The sequence below is a fragment of the Papaver somniferum genome, chromosome 1 (assembly GCF_003573695.1).
Source record: "Papaver somniferum cultivar HN1 chromosome 1, ASM357369v1, whole genome shotgun sequence".
Lineage (NCBI taxonomy): Eukaryota > Viridiplantae > Streptophyta > Magnoliopsida > Ranunculales > Papaveraceae > Papaver > Papaver somniferum.
The window spans coordinates 152,709,968-152,736,366 of NC_039358.1; the positions used below are offsets into that span (position 1 = coordinate 152,709,968).

The window sequence follows — 26,399 nt, forward strand, 5'->3', positions numbered from 1 at the left end:
ATCTAACATAAGTAATGTGGAGTAAACAAATGAGTTTCTTAGTTCTAACATTAATATGAAAGATCAAGGAAAGACCGATGTGATTTTAACAATTAAAATCCTAAGAAAGGGAAATAAACTGGTGTTAACCCAATCTCATTATTGAGAATTTTCTCAAGAAGTATGATGTCATTTGGATGACATACCAGTCCCCGTTCCTTTAAATCCCAATATAAAGTTAATGAAGAAAACTAGACGCACTCATGCTCATATTGAGTATTTAATTATTATGAGTCTTATGTATGTTATGCATTGCACAAGACCAAACATAACCCAAGTCGTAGGAGTATTATGTCGTTTCTCAAGTCACCCAGGAATTGAACACTGAAGAGTAGTTTCAAGAGTGTTGTATTACTTGACATAAACCATTATTGACTATAGTTTGCATAACCAAGGCTACCATGTTATATTGGACGAATACAATCATACTAACTAGAACAATGTAGATTCCAAGTACAAGTAGATTAGTGGATGGATCTTTACATTGGAAGGTGCTACTGTTTCTTGGAGTTCAAGAAGCAAACTTGTACTTATTCTTTAACAATGTTGTCAGAATTGATTGCGTTATCAAATGCATGTAAGAAGGCGGAATGGCTTGAAAACTTACTTGTAGAGATCCTACTTTCGAAGAAGCCATATCCAACGGTGTTGATTTGTTAATTAATTATGATAATGATGCAAGAATTGATAACGTCTCTAACAAGACTTATAATGAAAAGTCTAGAATGCAAGTTTTAAACATCGAGTGGTAAGATAATTACTCAAGAGAGGAGTAGTTACAATTAACTATATTGAAACAAAGAAGAACTTGGAAAGCCATTTACAAAAATTCTACCAAAGAAAGTGGTATCAATAAAGTGTAAGGACATGTGAAAGTTGATTACCAATAGTGGAAACCCAACCTATGTTTTAAAATGGACAAACAAGGTTCAATGGACAAGTTACAAGAGTGGTTATCATTTCTAATTATTGCAGTGACTCTGCATGAATGAGGATAGATGTAAATCCTCAAGGAGTCTATAATTATTTACGGGTGTATAGCAGGAACACCTTCGGAGACTTACTTATATGAGTATGGAAATCAGGTCATTTTCTAAGAAAATAAGACTGTTTTCTTAAATAAATTCATGAATTCAGGATATGAACACATGATCATTAATAGGTTTAAGTTAAATAACTCATAACTATCTGAAATTAAATTGTGTGGAGATTCCGGTTTTATCCCAATGAGTGCTTTGTTAAAAACTAGTTTCACCATATAACCTTGATAAGGCTTTGAATTTCTCAGACTAAGTGAAGGTTCAAATCCAAAAGACATCTATCATCTATGTATTGGTTTTTATAATGATGTATCGGTCTCTACGATGATGCTTATTCCTAACTTTGCTTGAATTACGTTGGCTTGATCTACTCAAGTACGTGGGCAGTCACTTGACTGATGCAACCACTAAAGTTTTATAAGTTTTTACTTTATTTAATGTGCTTTTAGGTTTTTGAGAATATAAAGAGAATGTTGGATATTTTCAATAATATCAACCCGACCCTATCTCATGTTAAACAACCGAACCCACTTTACCACACTATTTTATGTAGATGGTTGAACCCAGAAATCCTGGTGAGAAATGTCTGAACCCTAAAATGGTCATTTGAATTCGGACATAAGTGACTTTTTTCATTAGACACCGTTAATGACTAACGGACGTATCGTGAATGGATGCAAATTATCTAAAAATAGTGATGAATTGATTCTCATTTCCTAGCAACAAGCTTTATGTTTTCTCCCTCACCTAAGTATAATCAAAATCTTATATTATATGTTCTTGGTTGAATCAAAGGGTACAAATCTTGCCACTTTGTACTTGCTAACTATATGGGAGGGCTCGAAATAATTGTGTGAAAAATCTTGATCAAGTCTTGAAATTAGAAATACAACATTCTTGTGTTGTTTTTCATCCTCACTTTTAGCATAAATTTCCAACAAGTGTAGCATGACCTCATAGTCATATTTCCTCTCCTGATTGTCTAATTCACCACAAGGTAGTCAGTATGAACAAATTGTGGTGGTCAGTATGAAAAAATATAATACCATACTTAGGCCTATTCCTATGCATATAGCAAACATAAGATTTTTCCATATATGCACCCACTATGGGTATGCCAAAGTGCCGAACTTATATGCCTATATGCCAATTATAACATATAGGCATACACGACATACTTTTCAGCGAGAGATAGAGTTTCGATAGGCATATGGTCAAAACATCGCCCGCTGGTCATTCTAGCGCCAACGCTAGTCATTTTATCGCTCGCTGACCGATCATCGCTTATCAGTTCCTCATCCAATGGCTACAGTTTTTCTCCTCTATAAATACCCAATTTAAAACTCATTTCAACTCACACCAGAATTTCTAAAATCTCTCTAGAATTATTAACAACCATGACGATGATGAGGATGAGTTCGATGATGATGAGCTTGATGTAGTAGTTCCTCTAGATGATTCACGTATTAATTTAAGTTTTAATTTGAAGTATTGTATTTTAATTTTGATATGTTGTTATACTTAATTTTGATTAATTTGAAATGTTGTTGCAGTTTACTTAAATAAGTTTCGCATATTAACTTAAACCAAAATACATAAATATAATTAAACAAAAATACATAACTTAATAATAATCATTGTCTTCCATGCTCTGCCCAAAGATTCACTCTAAGATCATCTCTTAAACTTTCATTCAAATTGTGGTTCTGAATGTAATCAGTCATTTGAGCATAATTCCTTGCAGGGACGCCTCTTTGTGGTTGAATCTCCGACCTCAAATCTTCAGCTTCATAGTTAGTCCACTCTGAATCACGACGGCTTTCCTAAATGACCATGTTATAAAAAATTATTCAAGTGAGCATAGTCTTGTGCATTTCACGAGGACTCAACCCACGATATGGGTCACAAATGATAGCGAATTTCGTCTTCAAAATTCCAAAAGCGCGTTCCACATCCTTCCTCGCTGCCATTTGGGCGGTGTTAAAATGCTGGTATGAACGTCCCAATGCACCGGCAGGAGGCTGACGGTAGCATTAAACCAAGGTGGACCATTTTGGGTAGATACCATCCGCAAGATAATACTCATGAGTGTACAGATGGTCGTTGATCGTGAAACGGACTTGGGGACAGATTTCATACTTTAGATCTTCAAACAAATGCGACTTGTGCAAAACATTAATATCATTTTGTGAACCTGGAAGACCACAAAAATCTTGCCATATCTAACAATCGTAAGAAGCGGCAGCTTCAAGGATAACGGTTGGTTTAGGATAATGACCCTTATATTGACCGACTCAATAAACAGCGGATCCTTGCCATATCCAATGCATACAGTCAAGACTACCTAGCATTCATTGGAGTCCCCTTTCCTCATTCTCCCTCAATATTTGTCTAACATCTTCCTCGGTTGATTTCGTAAATATGTTGGACCAAAATGATTAATCATTACTTCAAGAAACAATGAAAGGTAAGTGAATGAAGTTGTTTTACCCATACGAAGGTACTCATCGTTTGCATCCACTGGTCCGCCATAACCTAGAATCCTTAAAACCGAAGTAACTTTTTGTTCAGGACTATGACCTCTATATTCATTGCATCAAACGTGACCTCTAATATTCAGTGCATCAAAATGATAATTAAATTGAGGTTCTACTCGACAAATCTCTTCAATAATCTTTTTCACCAGATGACGAGGCATGCGGAATCGACTTTGAAAATTTTGATCAGAGTACACATAATTGGGAAAAAAATAATCGTGCATCAGCTTCTGATGGTAAAATTCCCTCCCTCGATACGTATATCTTCTTGAGAATACTTCTTGTGGCTCTGGAACTCTATGTATTTGGCCCGTATGTTCAAGCATCAAAGTGTCGATTAATTTATTATCTCCATCTTCCTCATATCAATTTGTTGCAACCTCTGTTGATGCATTTCTTGCTGTAATCTCTCTTCATTGGATCTCGCCATTGATGATTATGAAATTTAAAAATGAGAATAAAGATAGAGAATTTGGTGAAGGAGGTGTGAGTAACTTGGAAAATTACAAAGGCGTATATATAGAAACCACCAGGGAGGAAATAACGGTTGCAAAATAACTCCTGGTCGATGATCCTAATATCGCCAACGATACTATTTATAGCGCGCTATGGATCTATGACGCCAACGACATTCAGAATATCGCCAGCGTTCTGGATAAGAACGCTCTATAGAAACTCCGTCACTCCGTGGTTTTCCCATTGTGACGCAACTCGTGTGTTGTAAGGACCCTCAAGCTCGTCAACGCTATTAGACTAGTCAAGATACAATTTAGCCGCTAATGGCTCGATTAGTTAACATAGATTTTATTTAATAAAAATTAATCTAACAATAATTTAGATATGAATCTAGTGTATATCTCGAAAAGTTACGTGGAATGGACTACTCGAACGTGTCAATCGGATACCAAACGAAGAAGTAATCATCATATATGTAGGAAGGACCGATTAGGGATCCCCTTATCCAATATTTGGGTGCCTCAGTAATTCTCGTCATCCTTATCACCGAATCGAGAAGATAAACTCGATTTCTCTTTTCTTATCCTTTCTTATCCTTCATTCTTCTTCTTTCTGCTTCTCTTCTCTTTCCTTCTTCTGCTCTTCGCCTCTGGCGATTCTGAGAGATTTGGGAGATGAAATTAAGTTATGAGATCATGGGATAGTCGCAGGTGATGATGTTGTGGTTGATTGAGTGCGGGATGAGGAGGATAGAGTTGCTGCTGTAATTCGAAGTTAGGGTTTCTGTAGTTAGGGTTCGTGTAGAATTGAGGATGGATTGAGTTGTTGATGAATGAAGAACTGAGGGGTTGATTTTGAATTTCCAAAGTGAATCTTTTCTGATGAAGACTCAAAGATAAAAGGTAAATTCAGGGTTTCTGTTTTAATGATTCTTTTTATGGAATTGTTATGGTTTGTTTTGATTGAATTAGAAATGGGTTTGTTGTGAATCGAGATGTAGATAGTTGTATAAGGTTTAATTTTAGTTTACAATAGGAGAATCAAACCTCAGGTTAGGGTTTTAGTAATTGAAGACAAATTTAGGGTTCATCTAATTAGGGTTGTCTGATTTAGATTTGAATCCGGGGTGGAAGACTTAAACCCTGATGAAGGAGGGTTGTTTCTTTGATATCTGCAAATTGGGGTTTGAGATTGTGATGATACTGATTAGTAGTTTTATGTTATGATTGAACTACAATTGATGAGATTGAAATGAATTGCTATAATTTATCAAGCCCTTGAGAGTTGTATTGCAACTGTGGAAGGAGAAGTATTGCAGAAGTTGTAAATTGAATTATTGGGGATGCAGATGAACTAGATAGTGGGATTGTGTTGGTTCTGAAGTGTAGATTGCAGGTAGTTGCAGTTAGAAGATTGATGAATTGGTAATGCTAATGGGTTTAATAAAGAGATGGAAGTTCTGAAGATTGTTGTTACAAAAACTTGCATAGAGGGATGCTGTAATGGTGGTGTTGGATGAAAAGATAATGACAATGGATTAACAGATTGACTGTAACTGGTGGCTTGGTGGCGCAATTGTAGTCTAATGAAGCTGCAGATGGAGTTGCGAGTCATAATGGAGGTGATTTTAGCTTAAGTATGGTGGTCTGGTGGTGGTACTTAAGTTGTTGGATGCTTAGAATGGTTGCAATGGCATTGCAATCAAGGTTTGAGTTCAAGATGCAAATGGGTCTGGTGGTATGAATTTGCAGAAAAGAATAGAAATTGGAGATGTTCTTGTCGAACCGGAGTGTATTGAGCACTAATGCTGTTTAGCTAGTTGAGATGGTTGCAGTCCATGGGATTAATGTGTATGTAAATGGTGATGTGGTTGAGTATTAGTCGTTGTAACCAGAAACGGCTGTAAAGAAGATAGGTTGGTACTGAAATGTAAATTTCAGGTGGTGATTATGAAGGAAATGTATGTGTTAAACTGAAATTCAAACATCTAGGCATTGAAGCTGAAGCTACAAGAATTAAACATATGTTGGAGTTACTGGAGTTGGATGTGCAGATGGTAATTCAGTAAGGAAGAAATAGTCTTGCAGTTGAGGGTAGATTTAGTTGCTTGAGATGATGCAGGTGTACAGAATATCGTGGACAATTTGCAATGTTGTTGAAGTTTGCCTGAATTGATTGTATCTTTGTAATGAAGAGGATTACAGATGTAATTTGGTGAAGTTGATGTTTTTGCAGAAAGACTGGTTGGTTTTTGATTTAGGCATGAGAAATAGGTTGATACAGATTAGGTGTTTGCATTTGTGTTTTGGTTTGTGCCATAGAAGTTTGGCCTGTGCAAGGGCCTTGGTTTGTATAACCTGAATCAGTCTTGTTGACTGAGTTAACTCACCCATTCCCTGTTTGTCTCAGTAACCTTGGACTCCGTTGACCTTTGACTGTGGACTTGACTTACGTTGACTGTTAGTGGACTTCTTGGACCGTTGGTGACTGTCAGTTGACCATATTGACCAGGCCTTGTGTTAATGGATCGAGTTTAGTGGACTTGGGCTTAGAGTTAGTTTTCCTATCTTGATGAATTGGACTCTTTATGGTCCGATTTGATCTTTGGTTCTTTCTACAAAGTTGTAGATCTCCTTAAGCAATATTTAATGGATTATAGAATCAACCTAATTGGATTAGTAAACCTAAGATATGCTAAAGGTAGAGAGTGGAAGAGATGAAAAACCATAAATGGGCTTAGAACCATTAGATAGTTCACTTAGACTATAACTAGATAATTGTATGAGATTATGACATGAGTCTTGTATGAGCCTTTTGGCTAATTTTTAGAGCGCTTGTGTGATTAACAATTAGTCTTTATTAACAACGATCGATTCGAAGGATGAACCAGTGGATTGATAATCTTGAGGTAGGCGAGGCTTGTCTGCAGAACAGGTGGGAACTCTTGTAACTCTCTTGTAATCATTAAGTTACTTTAAACGGCTTATTTTTGAGCACGTGTGAATATAACTATATGTTCTTATGCAATACATGTTTGAGTGCAATTGGATGAGTATGTTGCATATATGCATTGGTTAGTCTCCTTGCGAGGATTGTCTGTGTTCTCCACGGATTCTCGCTAAGCGTTTATAGGTGGGGAAGGCCACGCACTAGTACATAGGTGAAGATTAGTACCCAGTATTACTATAGGTCAAAGCAACCTATAGATTACATAGACTCTAGAGGTTGACTGGTGGCAGTTGTGGGTTGATATTACTATTTTATACCTATTTTACTATAGGGGGAATGACTCTCTGCCTTGAGGGTACCTGCGGGACACATCAGGGTATCACTGGGTAGTGGAGAATAATATGCCCCCAGCTATCGAATATATGTGGGGATATTGGTCGTTTGCATATCATGCTTGATTGTTCAGTCTTAATAGTTCGACTGGGTTACTATGATCTCGACTCAAGAAGAAATTCTAGGTTCCTGGTAGGATGAGACCTATTGGGAACATGTTGTGCGGGGTCGAGTCATAGTAATCAAACCTTCTTTTATATTCTAGATTTAGATGGTGGCATCAGAATTTTTGAGGAGTAAGCATTCTACGAATATATCATATGGTACCTGGATTCATGCTATCATTTGAGACTGGAGTTATTCTAGCATCTTCTCCTTCATTAAGTGAGACGAGGTTGGGATGACATATGTTTAGGTTGCTTTATTTCATCTCCGTAGATCCGTTCGGTGGTGGATCTTTTATAGATATTGTAAATGGACACAATATCTGGGGAGGTGAGTTGGAGTAATCTTCTGCTTTGTGATGTGTGCAAATGATGTACAAATATTTCTCTAGTAAAACTGTGAAGTATGTTAGTGATTACTTGAATGTTATAAAGGTATCCACTGAGCCCCTTTTTGGGATGATGTGCTCACTCGTTCCCACTTCAGTTTTTCAGTTATCAGAAGAGTTGGAGCTCGTGAAGATGTTCGTTTTCTTAATTTAAAGATTTAGTGTTGATGCGAATTATATGAATTACTTTAGGTCTGTACACTCTGTTGTAACTCACAAATACATTATTTTATTGATAAAATTTGAGAGATTCTTCATTTACATTTGCTCGAGTGATGGGTTTAATTTTGGGTTAAGTTTTGTATCAGATTTCCAAATTAGAATTTAATTATAGGATTTAGAGCCATAATGCCTCATTATATTAGTTGATCTCTTAGATTAATAAGTAGCTTAATTTTGGGGCGCTACATGTGCCATGCCACCTGGTATGGCAAACATGTTTTTTTTTGGCATGTGCATAGGAATAGGCCTTAGACAAAATCAGACGTGAAAGGATAATGGTCCTACATCGTCAGAATCCACATAATGAACTTAAAATATAATATGGAAGGGTCACTCAACTCAATGCCAATTGGTTTTGAGTTGGATGCCCATGGACTTTAACATGATATCAGAACAAGATTCGTACCTGGGTGTAGGTCGAATTTTATACTGGCCGCCGTGGCCGAATGACTGGTCACTCGTACGACCTGTACGCAAGGTGTAGGCCGAATTACCGGCCACCGTGACCGAATATCACTTGTACACTCGTGACCGAATGACCGACCTTACCCGTGAGGGAGCATGTGAAAGGACAATAACCCCACATCGTTAGAGTCCGCATAATGAACCGTGACCGGATGACTGGCCTTACACGTGAGGGGGAATGTGAAAAAACAATAATCCCACATCGCTAGAGTCCGCATAATGAACTTAAATAATATGGAAGGGCCACTCTACTCATTGCCAATTGATTTTGAGTTGGATACCCATCAACTTTAACAACAAACAAAAATAATTCGGTTCAGGACTAATGGGTCTCGGTATCAGCTCAGCGAGGATGACAACTTTAGATGATGACAACATACATTTTTCAAGGAATTTACTAATGTATTATATGACAATATAAATTTTTCAAAGGAAATAAATCTGTTGGAGTTTTTCCTACGTAGGTTCTTATTAGAATTTACTAATTTATTAGATGACAACATAAAATTTTCAAAGGAATTTACTAACTAATTTACGACGACAACATAAAATTGTCAAAGGAAATGGAGGTATGGGATGCAGTTGGAAGCTGTTTTGTAAACCAAGGTTTGAAAAACACCTGTTTTTTCTGAAAAAACGGCCGTTAAAACAGTCATATCCATATACCGTGGTCGTGAGGGTTTCCGAACCCCGTTCCTATATAACGCCGATAAATAGGAAATAACAACAGTTTTTTGGACCGTTTTTCCGTTTCCACACATGATATAACTGTTTTTCTAAAATTGAATTTTACGTTTTTTCCTTCTAAATAACATTTTAGCGCGAGTTTTTTAGATCATTTTTCATGTTTTCACGCCAGTTATAACCGTTTTTTTAGAAAAAAGAATTTAAAATATTTTTGTAAATTTTTTTATTTTTTAAATTAAAGAATAAAAAATTACACTAAACTTTTTGAAAATAAAAGAATAAAATAACAATATATAAAAAACGTTGTAACAACGTTATTAGACCCGTTATAACTGTTTTCAAGCACGTTATAACCGTTAGATAGGAATTTTAGATCATAATTTTTTTTAATTTTCTATTTAACCGTTGTAACGCCCGTTATTTTAAAATAACATATAAAAAACGCGTTTTTCCCTAAATAACATGATTTTTGTCCGAAACGTGTTCACACACGTCAAAACGCGTTTTTTCCTAAATAACAATCCATATCTGTACATCCAAAATCAGTTGGAGAAAACAAAAATGCAAATCTTGCACTTAAAACTTGGATATCCCCTTTTCTTCAAAAATAATTAATTATCGTAATAATTTAATTTTTGTTAGCAGTATTTATGTTGAGTGCTGGGATATCTGAAGGAGAGTAAAGAAAAGGAAACACTTGATTCCAATCGAGCCAGACATGGGCAAAGATAAGCCGGACAAGTGGTCTGATACTTTGATGTACACTCCAACTAAAGCCTAATAATCAATTCCCCCAACGATATTTCGTTTTCAGTTGATATTTTCATTCATATTTCCAAGAACCCCAAACATCCCTATTTCTTAAACCGTCTCGCCTCTACTTCCTCCCTCTATACGCTTTCCGTGGAAGCCATGGAATCTCAGTTGTTTTCGTTAAAGAAATTTTACATTTTTGTTCTGTTTGTATCTTTAACCTGCAGTTATGGGTATGCTTGGGGGAAAACACCCTTTAATCCAAGAGATGTACTTCCTTTATTACCCAAAACAATATCATGGCCTATACTAAATTCTCTTCATAGTGCAGTTGATCTTCTTCCAACTTTTGTTGGAACTTCTTCTTCTAATGATACCCTTCAATGGAAAGGTGCTTGTTTTTACAACACTACTGCTTGGTTGGAGTTTCATAATAAAACTGGTAGTCAGTTCGGTGGCGGAACCCTTCATATCCAGGTTGGTCAAACTAAGGAATTTTGTTTCTTCTTCTAATTTTTATTCAGTTTTTAGCTCTTTTGAGGGTTTGGGGTGTTCTATTTAGGATTTGTTGAAGATTTCTTCTCATGAACTTGGAATATTTCCGTGGTTCTTTTTGGTATGTTGGATTTTTTTAGAGATGGGGGTTGTGTGGTGATCGCTTTTTCATCGATTATTGGTGATTTGGGTCATTATTTACATCTTTGATGAATTAAGTTCTAGTTTGAGGGGTTCTGAATACTGGGTATTTGATTACTGGAACATTTGAACTGTTTCCGATGCAACTCATCACTGATTACTGCAAGCCTTAAAATCGTTAGGATGTGGCTAAAATAGGAACATTTAAACTACTTCATCTGAAATTAGTTTTGCACTTTTAATTAAAGATCTGGGCCCCTGAAGAGGCATGGACAGGATTATATGCTGTTCATTCTGTTGGAAGTTTGTTTCCTAAGACCAAACTCTAGGTTTGATTAGTCAATGACTGTAGGGGTCTTTATGCATGTGGATTTTCTGCTAAAGAGTTGTAACTCGTAAGCCAATTTGAAAATGAGTTAGTTGAGAATGATATTTGGTGGCCTATTCATCACCTCTCTTCAAATGTACAGATAATGTTTTTGACTTTTTGTTACAATTTGATCCTTAAGGGTTCATATTTATTGATAACTGCTAATGGATTTTTAGGCACACATAAGGAAGAGGTAGGTTGTTTGTCGTAATCTCTTAGATATTTAAGATAGTCTATGTGAGTTTGGCTGTCATTTATTTGTTCCTGAAAGTGTAATTGTAGCTACTTGGTATGGAGTACTGTAAGCAATAAGCAGATAATTAGTCCTCTCACTGTCGCGGCCTTGAAGGACTCTACCAAAACTTCAACGTGGTTATAAATGTTGTTTTAGTATGCAGTTAGTAGTTCCTGCACTTAAATGATTTGAGTTATGCAAGCTTTCTCATTTATTTAATTATTTTGTATTTGCAGACTAGCAGTGCCCATAGTTACACATGTATGGATCTCTACATATTTGCAACTCCATTTCGTGTTACATGGGATTATTACTTCCTCGGTCAGCATCATACTCTTGAGTTTAAAGAATGGGCAGGAAAAGCTGAGTATGACTATGTAAGTTTGCAGCTCTATTGTCAACAGCTCTCTGTAAATTCCGCTTCTCTGTTAAATATAAGCAAGTTACTTACCGAGACTTAACTTGTCCTTTCTCTGAAACCAGGTTAAACATAATGGGGTCTCTATCTTTCTCATGCAATCAGGGATGATAGGAACACTTCAAGCTCTCTGGGAAGTCTATCCTTTATTCACAAATACTCAATGGGGTGAGAATTCAAACATAGCATTCCTTGAGAAGCACATGGGAGCATCCTTTGTAGAACGTCCTCAGCCTTGGGTTACAAATATTACCGTTGAAAGTATTAACTCAGGAGACTTCTTAGCCATATCAAAAATCCGTGGGCGATGGGGTGCTTTTGAGACTTTGGAAAAGTGGGTTACTGGAACTTATGTTGGGCATACTGCAGTTTGCTTGAAGGATCCTGAAGGAAATCTTTGGGTTGGAGAATCTGGCCATGAAAATGAGGAGGTAAGACAATGCTCATGAATGCCGTTATTTTTTAGTAAAAAGAAATCGTATATTGTATGAGTTCATCGATGTAATTATTTAATGTCTATTCTAGGGGGAAGATATTATTGTTATGATGCCATGGGATGAATGGTGGAAGTTTGAGCTTACTGAAGATGACTCTAATCCACATATTGCGTTGCTACCTTTGCATCCTACCATCCGGGCCAAATTTAATGAGACTGCAGCCTGGGAGTATGCGAAGAGCATGATAGGGAAACCATACGGTTATCATAACATGATCTTTAGCTGGATAGACACTGTCGATGGGAATTTCCCACCACCACTGGATGCACATCTGGTATTCCTTTGTTTCCTGTATCAGTATGAGGATTTCCTTTTCATGTACTGTAGACCAGTAATTACGCATTCATCCTTTATGTTCTACATGTTCCAACATGTGATTTGATGCTCAGGTTGCTTCAGTTATGACTATGTGGAATCACCTAAAGCCAGCATATGCTGCTAACATGTGGAATGAAGCTTTGAATACACGACTTGGGACCAAGGTATCCAAATTTAATGCACTGACTGAGACAAATAAAAATTGATACACCCATCTTCCCTTCTGTTGTTAGTGGACAGTAGAGTCTAACCAAGGTCCAGGACTGTGTATTACCTGTTAAAGACTGAAACTTCAATAAAGCGAATGGCGATAAAAATAGTGTATACTCACTGAAGAAAAAACTGTGTATGTTTCTTGCAGAATCTTAGTCTTCCTGAGGTTCTAGTAGAAACAGAAAAGCGTAGATTGCCCTTCGAAAAATTGCTGACTATACCTGAACAAGACGAATGGGTTTATTCTGATGGGAAATCCGCTTCTTGTATTGCCTTCGTCCTCGAAATGTATAAAGCGGCAGGATTATTTGATCCCATTGCAAGCTCTGTGCAAGTCACGGAATTCACGGTAACCACTGAGAAACAATTTTTAATTCTCTGCTCATACTACCATTACCTGTTGGCTTTGGTGGAATCCCTTTAAGTATTTGTTGTTGTTCGTTGTCAATGCATGATGCATTTTTTAATCTTGTTGAAATATTCAGATAAAAGATGCCTACGTACTGAAGTTTTTCGAAGACGACTCGAGCCGCTTGCCAACATGGTGCAACGACGGAGACAGTGTGAAGCTTCCGTTCTGTCAAATTAAAGGCAAGTATAGAATGGAACTACCGGAGTACAATACGATGGATCCATACCCCCATATGAACGAGGGATGCGCAAGTGTACCCCCTAAATACTACAGATCAGCGAAGTGCTGAGATGTTTTCTTCAGTGTTCTCAAAATTGGCTGTATTTGCGCTGACATGTAGGCCTTGTGTTAGTCTGTTAATCACCATGTATAAGCTGTAGCCTGTATGATATATATAGATCTGAAAAAGGTTTCCCAAGCTTAGAGAAGCTGTAAAGTTGAACTAGCTTGTACAGTTTTGATGATTGTATATTTGGTATGAGTTAGATAAGTTGTTGCATATTTTTCTCTGTTTTCATTTTTGCAGCTATTTAGTTTCACACTCTTTTTAAGGGTGATATCTTAAACACTCGGGATATTTCGTATACAAGTCCTGTCATGCTGCCCATGCACGAGGCTGAACGAAAATTGCTTGCAGCAAAATGTCCTCGAGGAGAACTAATTTCTTATTATGCCTTGATGAAGCAAAACCGATTGAAGAATAAGCCCTTGAGACTAATTATGCAGTTCTTCGATTGATTACTTACCAGTTAAGCATTGTTTTTATGGACCTGGACAGAATATTCCTAGTGTCGCATTTGGCATATTGGATCCGCAAAGGCTCAAACGGTTCAAGGCATCTAATAACACTTCTATAGTAGTAGTTCCATTATACGACTGCCACTTCTCTACCTCTGTCTCTTTCTCTATTGAAGAAGAAGAAGCCATGGGATCTCTATGGGTTTCTTTACGAAACTTTTCGATCATTTCTCTTTTGATTTTATCTATTATGAAATCGAGTTATGGGTATACTCGGAAAACTCCGTTTCATCCAGAGGATATACTTCCTTTATTACCTAAGAAAATATCATGGCCTATACTGAATTCTCTTCGTAGTGCAGTTGATCTACTTCCTACTTTCGTTGGAGCTGCTTCTTCTTCTAATGATACCCTTCAATGGAAAGGTGCTTGTTTCTATAAAACTAACGCTTGGATGGAGTTTCATAATAAAACCGGTAGTCAGTTTGGTGGTGGTACTCTTCATATCCAGGTTAGTAAACACAGACACAATTAAAAGAAACTTTTTTTTCCTTCTAATTTTATAAGTTTATATGATTATTTTAGGTCTGGTGGGTTTGAAATATGAGTTTTCATTTTACCTGATTGGTTAAGAATTTATACATGTTTCAAGTTTTGGGTTCATAATTTAGCTGGTATCTATTTTTAGGGATTTAAACTGTAGGAAATTGAGGTCTTGAATGTTTAAGCTAATTCCTGGATGATGATCAAGAGATGCATGAGGAAATGGCTAGGTGGTGGTGGTTTTGTTTCTAAAAGAATGAATTGCATTACTACAAGTTTCTGGTTATAGATACACAAGGGATCCTAGTCTATCCAAGGATAGTATTGATTTGAAACTAATCTGTACAAGTATAATAGTGAATTTAAACCAACTGAATCTTTTTAAATTGTTCAGTAACATATAGATTATGTTTTTTATTTCTTTTTCTTTTCTCATATATTGGGTGTATCCCATTTCGAATTATATCGATTCCAAGTTATAAAGCTATTCAAGAGATTTTATCGTTGCTCGATTCAAGGTATATATCCTTAAAGGTACAAAAAAGCTGGAGAAATCTAACCCGATATTTAGAGGTTCATATTTCATATTCGTTGATTCGTTTCTCCAGCTATAACATATAAGATGGAGGCCGGGGAAGGCATTTCTTCAATAAATATCTTCTTAGTATCCTAAGAGATTTAAGATAGTTTTGGTGAGTCGTCTGAGAAATTAACTTTGTGAGTGCAGGTAGTCTAAACAAACAATTAACACTCTCCTTTTTGGAGGTTATGAATGTCAATTGTGGTTGGTGACGGAAATTTTCTCTTCCTTGCAGACTAGTAAGCCACATAGTTGGACGTGTATGGATCTCTACATCTTTGCAACTCCATACCGTGTGACATGGGACTACTACTTCTTGGCCCGGAAACATACTCTTGAGCTGAAAGAGTGGGTAGCGAGAGCTGAATATGACTATGTAAGTTTTTCCAGATCCTCTGTGAACAACTTGCATGATGTTCCAGTTATTTGCCTAAAGTTCCTGTTTACTTATTGTTTTTTTTCTTTTACCTTCAATGTCTCTGAAACCAGGTTAAAAATAATGGCGTATCAATCTTCCTTATGCATTCAGGGATGATAGGAACACTTCTAGCCCTTTGGGATGTCTTTCCTTTGTTCACAAATACTGGATGGGGTGAGAATTCAAATCTTGCTTTTCTCGAGAAACACATGGGAGCATCCTTTGGTGTACGTGCTCAGCCATGGGTTACAAATATAACGGTCGATAGCGTTCACTCGGGAGATTTCTTAGCCATATCAAAAATACGTGGGCTATGGGGAGGTTTCGAGACCATGGAGAAGTGGGTTACCGGATCTTATGCCGGTCATACAGCAGTTTGCTTGAAAGATTCCGAAGGAAAGTTATGGGTTGGAGAATCTGGTCATGAAAATGAGAAGGTAAAAACAAGTATACAAAAGAGAGTACACACATCTGTATTGTATTTTATTCTTGAACTTGACCATGCTTCAACTGAAAATACTTGCATAATAGCTACCACATAACATCCTGTGTCCGTGAAGTATTTTTCAACACAGTGCGCATCTAATAACTTTCCTTTATAGTGAATAATGCCGAAGTGATCTTTTGTCATCCTAGGGGGAAAATATTATTGCGCTGATGCCATGGGATGAATGGTGGAACTTTGAGCTTACTAAAGACGATGCTAATGCTCATATTGCATTGCTACCTTTGCACCCTGACATTCGGGCCAAATTCAATGAGACTGCAGCCTGGGAATATGCGAGAAGAATGGCAAAGAAACAATATGGCTACCATAATATGATATTTAGCTGGATAGACACTATAGATGGGAATTACCCACCTCCATTGGACGCACATTTGGTATCCCCAACTTCATTTCTGTATTATCTTCTCTTTTTTTTAATCAATCATTTGTGTTAATTAGTTATACAACTTTTTATCTGATTGCTAAGTGTTATATCCAGGTTGCTTCTTTTATGACGGTGTTTAATCAAATACAGCCGGCATATGCTGCTAATATCTGGAATGAAGCATTGAACAAGAGGCTTGGTACCCAGGTGGGCTTGTTTTCATCTAGTGCCATTTGCTTATTCTTCAAGTTTTTGTGTCTAGATCAACTTCTTAATCGTATTTTTATGAAGTTTAGGTTATGAAGCCTTGGTTGACCATAACCTTCTGAATTTGAGCGGTGGGTCAAATTATTTAGACTTGCAGTTAAAGGTTAAGAAAACATGAACCAGGACATTGGGATAATTCCCATGCGGTTATTTTGTTTTATCTAGGTTAGAATCCCGTGTACATATAAAAAAAAAAACTATGCTAAATATTGTGTATTTGCTGAAACAAATGCTACATGTGTTACCTGCAGAATCTTAGCCTTCCCGAGGTTCTAGTAGAAACTGAAAAGCGTGGACTGCCTTTCGATAAATTGCTGACAATCCCTGAACAAGACAACTGGGTTTATTCTGATGGGGCATCAACCTCTTGTGTCGCCTTCATTCTTGAAATGTATAAAGAGGCTGGACTGTTCGATCCAATTGGAAGCTCCATCCAGGTCACAGAGTTTACGGTAAGTTTCTAGAATTAATTGTATGGTTATCAACTTTTTCTGCTAACCAAAGAGTAGTATCTGTTTTCTCTTTTATGAACCTCTCCTTGCTAGATAGTCCTTGTTCTTGTCTATGCATGATCCATTATTTTGAGAGTTTGTAAAATGCAGATAAAAGATGCATACACCCTTAAGTTATTCGAAAATAACTCAAGCCGCCTGCCAGCATGGTGCAACAACGGGGACGACGTGAAGCTTCCGTACTGTCAAATCAAAGGCAAGTACAGAATGGACCTACCTGATTACAACACCATGGATCCATATCCTCATATGAACGAGAGGTGCCCAACTCTACCTCCTGAATATTACAGGCCTAAAAATTGTTAAGATTTCTTTTTAGTTTGTCTTATAGTCATTCCTGATAAATATGTGAAAAGGGTTATAAGTGAATAATGGTTTACAAAGGTATGTGCGATAATACTTGTACAGTATGTAGCGGAACAATTGATAGAAGTACATATTTTTCTTTTTTCCATTTTGGAGTTGATATTCAGAATCTTGCTGTTTATGGTGAAATTTGATTAATATAACCATGGATCGGGATACTACTTCCTCACATTGTTACCTATTTGTACAATAACCCTTTACTTCAAGAAAGACAGTTAAGGCCAGGGTTAGCTAGGTATTAGAAAGGAGGTTGGACCCAGCCTCTATGATTTCAGAATCGCTCACCAGTCTCCTATGTCTTTATAGGAAGTCTGATATTGATAATAATAATTGCTTTAAATGGACCCGGTTCCATGAAAATGTTTCCATTGCACTGTTGTGGTTGCTTATACTGTATTGCAGGCAGTCAATTGTAACTGAAATCATTGCCAAAGCTGTTGAGCCTTCAACCTTTTAGTAGTAGATGATACTGATTGAGTTCCTGTTTTTCTTAGCATGACTTCCCATAACTTTGAACCACAGCTGCAATGTCATAGGACTGAAGGATAATATCTTTCCTAAGATCAGACATTTTTACCTGATTTGATAAGGAGAAAGCTCCCAAGTCAAGTCTAGCCACTGAAGTTTTTAGACAGTGGGTAATGCTGGATATAAAATGCGACGGAGAAATAAAAATTCTGCATAATGATAGAAAGCAGACATTTTGTTTGCTGACAAAGCTCTGGATTATCCCTTTCTCAAGTAACTCGCCTGCCTTATTCCAGTCTGCAGTAACTTGCCACAGTAACATCTGGGCAAAGGAAGATCCAATCTATGGCTGTTCCCAATAGATAACTGGTGATGGATGCACATGTCTAGCTCATGTATATGTCGTGTTACTAAGTAGTAACATTGTGTATATGTCTAGCTCGTAGCGATAAAACTAGCAAGTTTCGCAGCGTTAACTTTTGCTTTTAAGTTCTGCAATGGGAGGTGGGTTATATATTTCTAAGAACAGTTCATTGATGCATGAAAAAGGTGGACAAACAGGAAAGTTGTTTTCTCGGGCTACTAGCTAGGTTTGACAGTAGTTCCACGTATGATGCACAGTTAACCCTATGATGATGCTATCAATCAACTCCGTTACCTGTACAAAAAAGCAACGGTACTGATATACCCTGACCAAATTTTGCTATTGTTATTCAAATAAGTAAAAGAAGCAGAAATTTGAATAATTTGAACAATTTTCTGTTTATCGTAAACCACCCCCATCAAATACCAAAGCTTGTAATAACAAACGTACAATTAGCAACAGACTATTCTAGTTGCCTAGTCTGAATTTCGATCGGTAGCCCTCGAACAGGTTCGGGCATTGGATCCCTAATGAAACTATCATCAGAGCAAGACAACTTCCAAGTGAACCTGGTAACTAAGTGGTGAATCGTGATTAAAGTTTCAAGTCTTGCGAATTCATATCCTGGACACATCCGTGGTCCACCTCCAAATGCTACAAAACAATAAGGTGGGATGGTTGATGATTGGTTTTCAAAGCGTGCAGGATCAAACTTCGATGGTTCTTCAAATATAGTCTCGTCCATATGAGTTAAGCTAGCGGCCCAGAATATCTGTTTAGATAGAAGAAAGAAATGGGACAATAGTTAGTATAAGCACTTACTGTTACAATCTAGACGAAACCTTTTGTATAATTCTCTGTTGAAAAGTTATAAAATTTGCATTTCCTTCTCAGTGTTAGTTCAGCATGAATACTTACTTGCCAACCTTTAGGGATTAAGTATCCACCAAATTCTACATCTTTTAAGGCCTTTCTAAATCCACCAAAAACAGGAGGGATCATCCTTAGAGTCTCCATTGCTACCCTCCAAGTATACTTCATTTTCGCAAGATCCTCCCATGTCAGTAACTCATCTCTCGATGCCTTGCTGTTAGCTATCTCTTCTTGTTCTGCAAATATGCAATAAAGTCAAAAGATTATAGTAATGTCTACAATTTTATTAGCCTACAAAAAATATGTACATAATTTGATGAAAGAGAACCTACCCTTGAGTATGGAGGCATGAACAACTGGATTATTGGCTAAAAGCCTTATTAAGAAAGTAAGAAGGATAGAAGATGTATCATATCCAGCTGTCATGACTAATCTAACATTGTCAATAATCTCTTGATCAGTTAGCGCTGCTGAGTTATTAATATTATTTTCTTTATCTTTGATGTTTAACAAACATGTTATAAGATCTTGTTGTTGTCCCTGATGATCAGTTTGCTGAAACGAAGCTGTTCTCTTCTCATTTATTAGCTGCAATATCATGCTCTGGACCTTGGAACTTGCGGTAAGACTATGGTTGAAGCGGGTAAAAGGTAAGTTTATTGGTACTGACCACATCCCTCCTATCATTTTTTTAAAATGCTCTACAAATTTATCTCTTCTTGCCCCTGCATCGAGTCCAAACAACAGCGAACATACTATGTTGAACGTGAGAGTCTTCATCAGAGGTAAGACCTGCATTACTTTCGAACATCATAAACCCACAACTTTTGGATAGTCTCAGAGTACTTGGAAAAATCGAAGAAAACCAGTTCATAGCAGTGAGAACGTACCGTGATTTTTTGTTTCCCTTGCCAATGTGATTCAAGGTGCATCCTGACTTGTAAATCCATTTTACCAACATATTGTTTCAAAACTTCAGGCTTCAAGAATGATACTAGCGCACCTCTGACGCGTTTGTGATCATCACTACTCAATTCAAACAAAGTTCGACTGCCAAGTATTCTCATAATCGATGCTGGTTGCTGATTACCCAATGTGTTGCAGTCACTAGTAAACAAGAATTTGTTTGCTGCCTGTCCATGAATCATAACTGTTGGAGTCCCAAACAATGTTAGTTTCGAAACTGGCCCGCACTTTCTTATTCTCTCTTGTATCCATTTTTCAGCTGTGTTCTTTTTCATTGCATAGAGCAAGCTGAAGCTTTGACCTATCATAGGAAAGCCTAGTGAGCCAGGTGGTAACCTGCTGGCTGTTTTCCTACTTCCCTTGATGAAGAATATGAAGATAACAGGGATAAACAAGAGGAGAGTAATGAAAATTGCAGGACTCATGGTGTAGGGAGATGGAGGAAGAAGAAAGATTATATGTGAGACTGGAGAGAAAAAGATGTATATATACGCCAAGCCTTCGGAGTTACTTAAGAAGATGATAAATGAATGGGGTCTGTTGGTGACAGATTTGAGCTTTATTTGCTTTAACTCTTTCTGCTGTTGTTATCTTGCTGATCCTGCTGGTAAACACAAGAAATGTTTGGACACTTGCACACAGATAGAAACACAAAGCAGATTAACCAATTTAATTGTCTTCCACCACCCATCCTGTCAGCTTTATGCACCATTGTTCTTCTTTTCTCCAATGAACCTGTCAATATACCTACATGTACAACTAAACAAATGTGAACCGAATGTGAAAACAAAAATGACATAGAATCTTGTATTTATTTGATTCCCAGAGGATGAGGACGAAAACTCACAATATCTGGTGATGACCTTCCAAAAGGAAGGAAGCAAGACCAAGACAAACGACTGAATAAGATGGATCAACAACAGATTATATTCTTAGGACTAGATTAATTGCAATGACCTAACAATCTAAACTTAGATCAGAGCTTGGATTCTATGGCTTTTCTAGACATACTAACATCGGATAACCGATGGCTCTGTTTTGAGAGGAACGCAAATATCATTGTTCAGTGACATCCACCAGGTAATAACTGCAACAGGTAAAGTAAAGTTTAGAGCTGCCAACCGGTTTTACTGGTAATGAATAATGGACAAGCAAATAAATACATTCCCTGGTATACGATTAGCGATACCAAATAAAAACCTACTGACAAAACCCCTGATTTTCTATGGTTTGCACACTTCATTCTCACACTTCATACCTCATTAAGGCATATTAATGATGAGAACAAAAAACTTCCCAAAAGATAAGTGTAATAGGGCACAATTGTATTGCACAAACAATGCTTTGATTCACAATCAATTAAGTGGAAAATCCCAGTAGTTAATTAGGTTACATAGTGAACAACAATACAAACAAGAATTATACAACATAGAAATTTAAGTTAAAAGGGTGCAGGGAATTTTAAATTTCACATTACAAATATTAACCCGATATCCAGCCAGAATGTATCACTTTGCTTTCTCGGAGGAGGAGGGAAAATGGTTGCCACCAGTTGCAATCTTGTATAGGTAAAATGCAGCCATAACAGCGCTGGAAACAAGAAACAAAAATTAACCATTAAAGCCAGTCCTGAGCAACCAACAAAATTTTGAAGTGTGCCCCACACTCTTTTAAGGGAAAGATTACGCTAACTTGTTTATGATTCATTTTATGAGACATCTTTGTACAAAGATCGAAAAGTCGACAGATAATTTTTTTTTCTTGAACTCCATGCTTACAGCAGATGGAAGATATCAAGTGATCCATATGAGAATAAGATCACTCACTCAGAAGACTTTACATGAGGATGACATGGTACTTGATATTAACAGTATAAGTAGTGAAAAAAAGAAATTAGTTTCATGTATCATGCTGTTAGAAAAGAAGATTGCTTTGATATAGAGTGTGTGTGGGAGAAGCAAAGCATCGAAATACATAATTAACAAAACCGCCTTTAGTTTAACTAGAAGGAAATTACCTAATTACAGCAACAATACCCGCTGGCATTATCTTGGAGGTTTCCATGTACCTTTGTCCCATGACCCATGTAAGTACGAACGCACAAACTGTTGAATGCAAACATAGTATGAACAAAGGGAAGAACATATATAAGACTAAATCGATAATGGACATAGAATAAGAGAGTACTAAAAAGTAAAGGGTGAAAGTAAATGATTTCTAAAAAAGAAATATCCTAGTATGAAAATTCTCACACATCACTCAACACAGGAAAACCCGTAGCAATCAAAATCATTTGGATCACATATTTTTTTGTCGATCGAAATACTTATGATGAATATACAAGGACTTTCACACGCAGATAAACAACGAGGAGAAGTAACACTTGCTAAGACATCCTACTTATTCTCTTGAGTTGCTTTCTTGCTACATACATATCAATTTACAATGGATTTAAAGGTTTCCTTAAAGTGTACACACTGCGTCCTTAGGGTATGATTTGCATGAATCATCATCGATATTATTGTGACTGGTAAGAGGAATATGAAAACCACTGTTTTGATAGAGCAGTGTTATTAGTCTGATAATGCAGTATTGCTAGTCTAAAACTAGCAACTTCGGATGCAAACCCATCCCTATGATTGATCACATTCACTAGACATATCCCTCCATGTAACTACTTATTCCAATAACTTCATCAAATCTCCACCTATTCGAGCTGCAGTCATTTTCAGAAGTCACAATCTAAACACAATGCAATCTTCACTCTCTTCTCTTTGCCTCCACTTTATTTTGATGGACAACTTGTCACATCCAAGAAAACTACTTTATAAACATCCAATGTCAGATTCACATAACTGCGGACTCCTATTCTCCTACTTTCTTATTCTTAAATCAATATCACTGAATACTAATCTACCTTATCTCCCTCACATAATCAATTCTCTTCCACTTCCAACGGCACCACCCACCATAAACAACGATTCCATAGGTAGTTTCTAATCTGGAAAATACAATAAATAACCCTAATTCTAACATCATTTCCAATCAATTACGGATCAAGGGAGAATTTAATACATTTGAGCAAACTAAATATGAAGCTTAGCATAATTAAAAAACAAAAATTCAAATCTCTCACATAAATCAAAATAATTTTCTTATTAGAAATCAAAATCAGCAAATAAAAAGAAAATGTTTATACCTGTTTCGAGAATGAGTGCAAAATAGGAATTCTTTCTTTTGCCAAAAGCTATGAGACTGATATAACCAGCAAGTAAGAGCAAGAAACCAGTACCCAAACCACCTGCCAAAGAAGCTATACTTCCTTTCTTTGCAAATCCTATTAACCCCCCAGCAACAAGAATTAACCCATATGGGATTGTAAAACAGAAATCATGCATCTTGATCAAAATTTGGGTGTTTCTTCTAATTAAACAAAAAAAGTTTTACAACAAATTAAAACTAAGGTTAAGTTTATTTATAGAGATCACAGGAATAATAAGATAAAATTAGGCCTGTTAAAGTCAAATCAGAGATAGTCTCAAGAACATGTATGCAACTTTGAATGGAATGAATAATGCATGTGTTTGGTCAAATTTCAGAATTCCTTACCTGCTCTCCGCTTTGTTCTTTTTAGACTTTTAGATGCTCATATTACATATATGGCCTCCACTTTTACTAAATTTCCAACTATATCCTACTTTCACATACCAATGTACCATATACGAGTCGCTGTATCCCTAGTTAAAACTAAGGTTTCTCTTTCTTCCTCTTTCCGAGCTCACTGGATTTTAGGGTTTTAGAAAGAGCTGTTTTCAGAAATAAGGGAAATTGGGTTTTATCAGAAATTAAGGTGGCTCTTGTTCTCCACATTGAATGAGGATCGGTTTCATTCGTACAGGTATTCAACTCAACCCATATAAATATCTCCTTCCAACATTTAAACCCTATCATCTTCAAAAAAGATTCAAATTTTCTTCTCAAGATAGAAATCTAACAATGGATGCTGCTCCTAAAAAGAGACCCTATTGTTCTGCTTGTTCAAAACCTGTTCGGGTTTGTCTCTGTTCTCGATTTAAAGCCCCTTTACTTGATAACTCCATTGCTGTCACTGTTCTTCAACATTCTCTAGAGAAGAATCATCCTCTCAATTCTATTAGAATTGCTTCACTAGGACTTAAGAATCTCACTGTAGTTACTGTGTCTGATGTTAATACCGAAGCTGAATTTCATATTCGCTTGCTTAAATCAAAATTGTCAAGTGAAGAAGAAGAAAAAGAAGAGCCTTTAATAGCTGCCACTGTCTCTAAGAATGGTTATACATGTTCTGTACTACATCAAACTGACTCTTTGAAACCAGATTTTGATCAAATTTTGGCTTCACAAGTAGGCCAAGATGCAATCTCAAATGGGTTTATGGTGAAGAAGTTGCAGAGGAAACTTGGAAATAAACCAAACAAGAAATTAGATGAGGAGTTTGAAGAACAAGATGAAGAATTTGAAATTGCTGTTCCTCCAGGAACAGCCTTACTGTTTCCGAGTAAAGGTTCGATAGATGTAGCAGTGGTGAATTTTGAGGTGAAACATTTAATTGTTCTGGATGGGACTTGGCAAAAAGCAAAGAGGATCTATTATGAGAATCCATGGTTGAAGCTTTTACCACACTTGAGACTGAATTTAGGCAAGTTGAGTTTGTATGGTGAAGTAAGGCAACAGCCAAAGGAAGGGTGTTTGTCAACCATTGAGAGCGTTGTGTTTGCCATGAAAGGTTTAGGACATGATCAAGAAGGATTGGATGCTCTTTTGGATGTTTTCGAATCTATGGTTGGTGATCAAAGACGATTCAAAGATGAAAATATGAGCAGATCTCAGCCTAGAGCAACCAGGGGTTTGAGGCTTTGAGCAGGTGCTACCTTCGCAGTCTGCTTGCAAAGTCTGGTTAAAAGGCACTTGGGTCTTGAGGTACCAAGGCTCTTAAAAAGCAATCTCAACACCGTAGGTAATTCAGCAGCAACAACAATTATATTAGCTCTTAGCAAGAATTTTAGCTGTAGTCTTGACATGAGGTGATTTAATAGTGTACACAAATGACTATATTACGTTTTACTGGAAATTATTTATGCCTTGTGTATTGATGTTGATTTGGAAGGAAGGAGAAAGTTTTTATTGGATTATACTTCATTCATTTGTGTTGGTTTTTAGTTTAACTGCTACATTTTTAGTGTGATTTTTAGGTTTTGATTAAGACTGGATTGTTTATCGCCCACACCTAGCTAGTCAAGCAAGTGCTTTGTAACCTCATTTAGGTTGGTCATAAATGGTCACACCCTCATTTTGCTGAGTTTTCCTGAATCAAGTTTAGAATCTGGTTAACCGGGAAGACTATGGAAAGAGATTTTTTCTATCTATGAAAATTCTTCTTTATCAATTAAAAAAAAAAAGTCTGCGAAGAGAACCAGAAGTTCTCTGAAAATCCAAGGAGAACTAGAAATAAAACTAAAATGCATCAGATAAAAGTTGTTCAAGGTCAATGGAAGTATCCAAATAGAAGATCCACTAATAAATCATAACTGGTTTGTTGTTGCTATTGGTCGCATGTGTTTGCTTTAGTGATGGAGCCTTAAGATGATGATCTTGCTTCTCCTCTCGGAGCCCGCTGGAACCATAGAATTTAGAAGTTGTGTAGAATTTAGAAGTTGTGTTGGAGCCAACTTACAGACATGGGAAACAACAGATATGTTTCCTGACAATAACTGGACCGTCGTGCTCATTTTCTTTTTTTGATGACTTTTTATCCTTCTCCTCAACTTTACTTGAGACCTTCGCCTGAGGCTGAAACAACACCACCAGCAACATACTAGTAAGTAGCAATATATGGGGGCATATAAGCTCATTCGGATGCCATCCAGGAATGGTTCTTTCACTGTTTAAAGTGGTTACAACAAAGTTTCTGAAAGAAGGATCAACTCTCAGGCTAGGAATGACATCAACTAACATATGGAAATCTCTAATACTCCTCACGGGATCAAACTATTTTTCGTTTGAAAGTGCCTTAAAGACAGCAAGAACCATACAGTTTCACTATAATTGCGGCATTAATAAGAGATGCGGTATCTGTGGTAATTAGGATGAATCCCTGTTGGGAGAATATATAAGGTTATCTAAGTTTAGTTATTGAAGAGTCTCTTTTATTCATAGGGACGGAAATCATGTGGCAGATGTTAATTCCAAATATGTTTGAAATAATAAGAAAAATTATGAAGAATACTGTAACATCAGAACTCTTCTAACCAAAGATGAAA

At 36.7% G+C, this 26,399-nt stretch overlaps 5 protein-coding genes across 5 annotated transcripts; 3 read left to right on the forward strand and 2 right to left on the reverse strand.

Moving 5' to 3' along the window:
- The first annotated feature begins 9,978 nt into the window (after positions 1-9,978).
- LOC113304769 lies at positions 9,979-13,636 on the forward strand. Its single transcript, XM_026553910.1, has 7 exons — positions 9,979-10,511; positions 11,512-11,652; positions 11,759-12,124; positions 12,219-12,464; positions 12,580-12,672; positions 12,870-13,070; positions 13,207-13,636. Exons 1-7 carry the CDS (start codon positions 10,194-10,196, stop codon positions 13,420-13,422), a joined length of 1,581 nt encoding a protein of 526 aa, XP_026409695.1. The 5' UTR covers positions 9,979-10,193; the 3' UTR covers positions 13,423-13,636.
- A 341-nt stretch (positions 13,637-13,977) lies between these two features.
- Positions 13,978-17,529, forward strand: LOC113304777. The gene is made up of 7 exons (XM_026553918.1): positions 13,978-14,382; positions 15,230-15,370; positions 15,484-15,849; positions 16,049-16,294; positions 16,399-16,491; positions 16,803-17,003; positions 17,154-17,529. The coding sequence occupies exons 1-7, from the start codon at positions 14,059-14,061 to the stop codon at positions 17,367-17,369; spliced, it is 1,587 nt and encodes a 528-aa protein (XP_026409703.1). The 5' UTR covers positions 13,978-14,058; the 3' UTR covers positions 17,370-17,529.
- A 1,048-nt stretch (positions 17,530-18,577) lies between these two features.
- On the reverse strand, positions 18,578-21,264 carry LOC113304787 (cytochrome P450 716B1-like). The gene is made up of 4 exons (XM_026553931.1): positions 20,025-21,264; positions 19,467-19,926; positions 19,180-19,370; positions 18,578-19,033 (listed from the first exon to the last, which is right to left on the reverse strand). Exons 1-4 carry the CDS (start codon positions 20,523-20,525, stop codon positions 18,725-18,727), a joined length of 1,461 nt encoding a protein of 486 aa, XP_026409716.1. The 5' UTR covers positions 20,526-21,264; the 3' UTR covers positions 18,578-18,724.
- A 164-nt stretch (positions 21,265-21,428) lies between these two features.
- LOC113304805 (protein FATTY ACID EXPORT 6-like) lies at positions 21,429-23,649 on the reverse strand. Its single transcript, XM_026553945.1, has 3 exons — positions 23,300-23,649; positions 22,118-22,205; positions 21,429-21,690 (listed from the first exon to the last, which is right to left on the reverse strand). The coding sequence occupies exons 1-3, from the start codon at positions 23,496-23,498 to the stop codon at positions 21,609-21,611; spliced, it is 369 nt and encodes a 122-aa protein (XP_026409730.1). The 5' UTR covers positions 23,499-23,649; the 3' UTR covers positions 21,429-21,608.
- A 130-nt stretch (positions 23,650-23,779) lies between these two features.
- Positions 23,780-25,245, forward strand: LOC113304795. The gene has a single exon (XM_026553940.1). It carries the CDS (start codon positions 23,974-23,976, stop codon positions 24,997-24,999), a length of 1,026 nt encoding a protein of 341 aa, XP_026409725.1. The 5' UTR covers positions 23,780-23,973; the 3' UTR covers positions 25,000-25,245.
- Positions 25,246-26,399: the final 1,154 nt, after the last annotated feature.

What these genes read in the sequence shown, in the direction of transcription:
- LOC113304777 (XM_026553918.1), top strand. Translation starts at nt 14,059, where the DNA reads ATGGGATCTCTATGGGTTTCTTTACGAAACTTTTCGATCATTTCTCTT. An exon ending in CGAGAGCTGAATATGACTAT is followed by an intron (nt 15,371 to 15,483) that starts GTAAGTTTTTCC and finishes CTCTGAAACCAG; the next exon opens with GTTAAAAATAATGGCGTATC. An exon ending in ACAAGAGGCTTGGTACCCAG is followed by an intron (nt 16,492 to 16,802) that starts GTGGGCTTGTTT and finishes TGTTACCTGCAG; the next exon opens with AATCTTAGCCTTCCCGAGGT.
- LOC113304805 (XM_026553945.1), bottom strand. Translation starts at nt 23,498, where the DNA reads ATGCATGATTTCTGTTTTACAATCCCATATGGGTTAATTCTTGTTGCT. An exon ending in TGCACTCATTCTCGAAACAG is followed by an intron (nt 22,206 to 23,299) that starts GTATAAACATTT and finishes TGCATTCAACAG; the next exon opens with TTTGTGCGTTCGTACTTACA. An exon ending in GGTATTGTTGCTGTAATTAG is followed by an intron (nt 21,691 to 22,117) that starts GTAATTTCCTTC and finishes TCTTGTTTCCAG; the next exon opens with CGCTGTTATGGCTGCATTTT.
- LOC113304769 (XM_026553910.1), top strand. Translation starts at nt 10,194, where the DNA reads ATGGAATCTCAGTTGTTTTCGTTAAAGAAATTTTACATTTTTGTTCTG. An exon ending in GAAAAGCTGAGTATGACTAT is followed by an intron (nt 11,653 to 11,758) that starts GTAAGTTTGCAG and finishes CTCTGAAACCAG; the next exon opens with GTTAAACATAATGGGGTCTC. An exon ending in CACCACTGGATGCACATCTG is followed by an intron (nt 12,465 to 12,579) that starts GTATTCCTTTGT and finishes TTTGATGCTCAG; the next exon opens with GTTGCTTCAGTTATGACTAT.
- LOC113304787 (XM_026553931.1), bottom strand. Translation starts at nt 20,525, where the DNA reads ATGAGTCCTGCAATTTTCATTACTCTCCTCTTGTTTATCCCTGTTATC. An exon ending in AAGGGAAACAAAAAATCACG is followed by an intron (nt 19,927 to 20,024) that starts GTACGTTCTCAC and finishes AAAGTAATGCAG; the next exon opens with GTCTTACCTCTGATGAAGAC. An exon ending in TCATGCCTCCATACTCAAGG is followed by an intron (nt 19,371 to 19,466) that starts GTAGGTTCTCTT and finishes GCATATTTGCAG; the next exon opens with AACAAGAAGAGATAGCTAAC.
- LOC113304795 (XM_026553940.1), top strand. Translation starts at nt 23,974, where the DNA reads ATGAGGATCGGTTTCATTCGTACAGGTATTCAACTCAACCCATATAAA.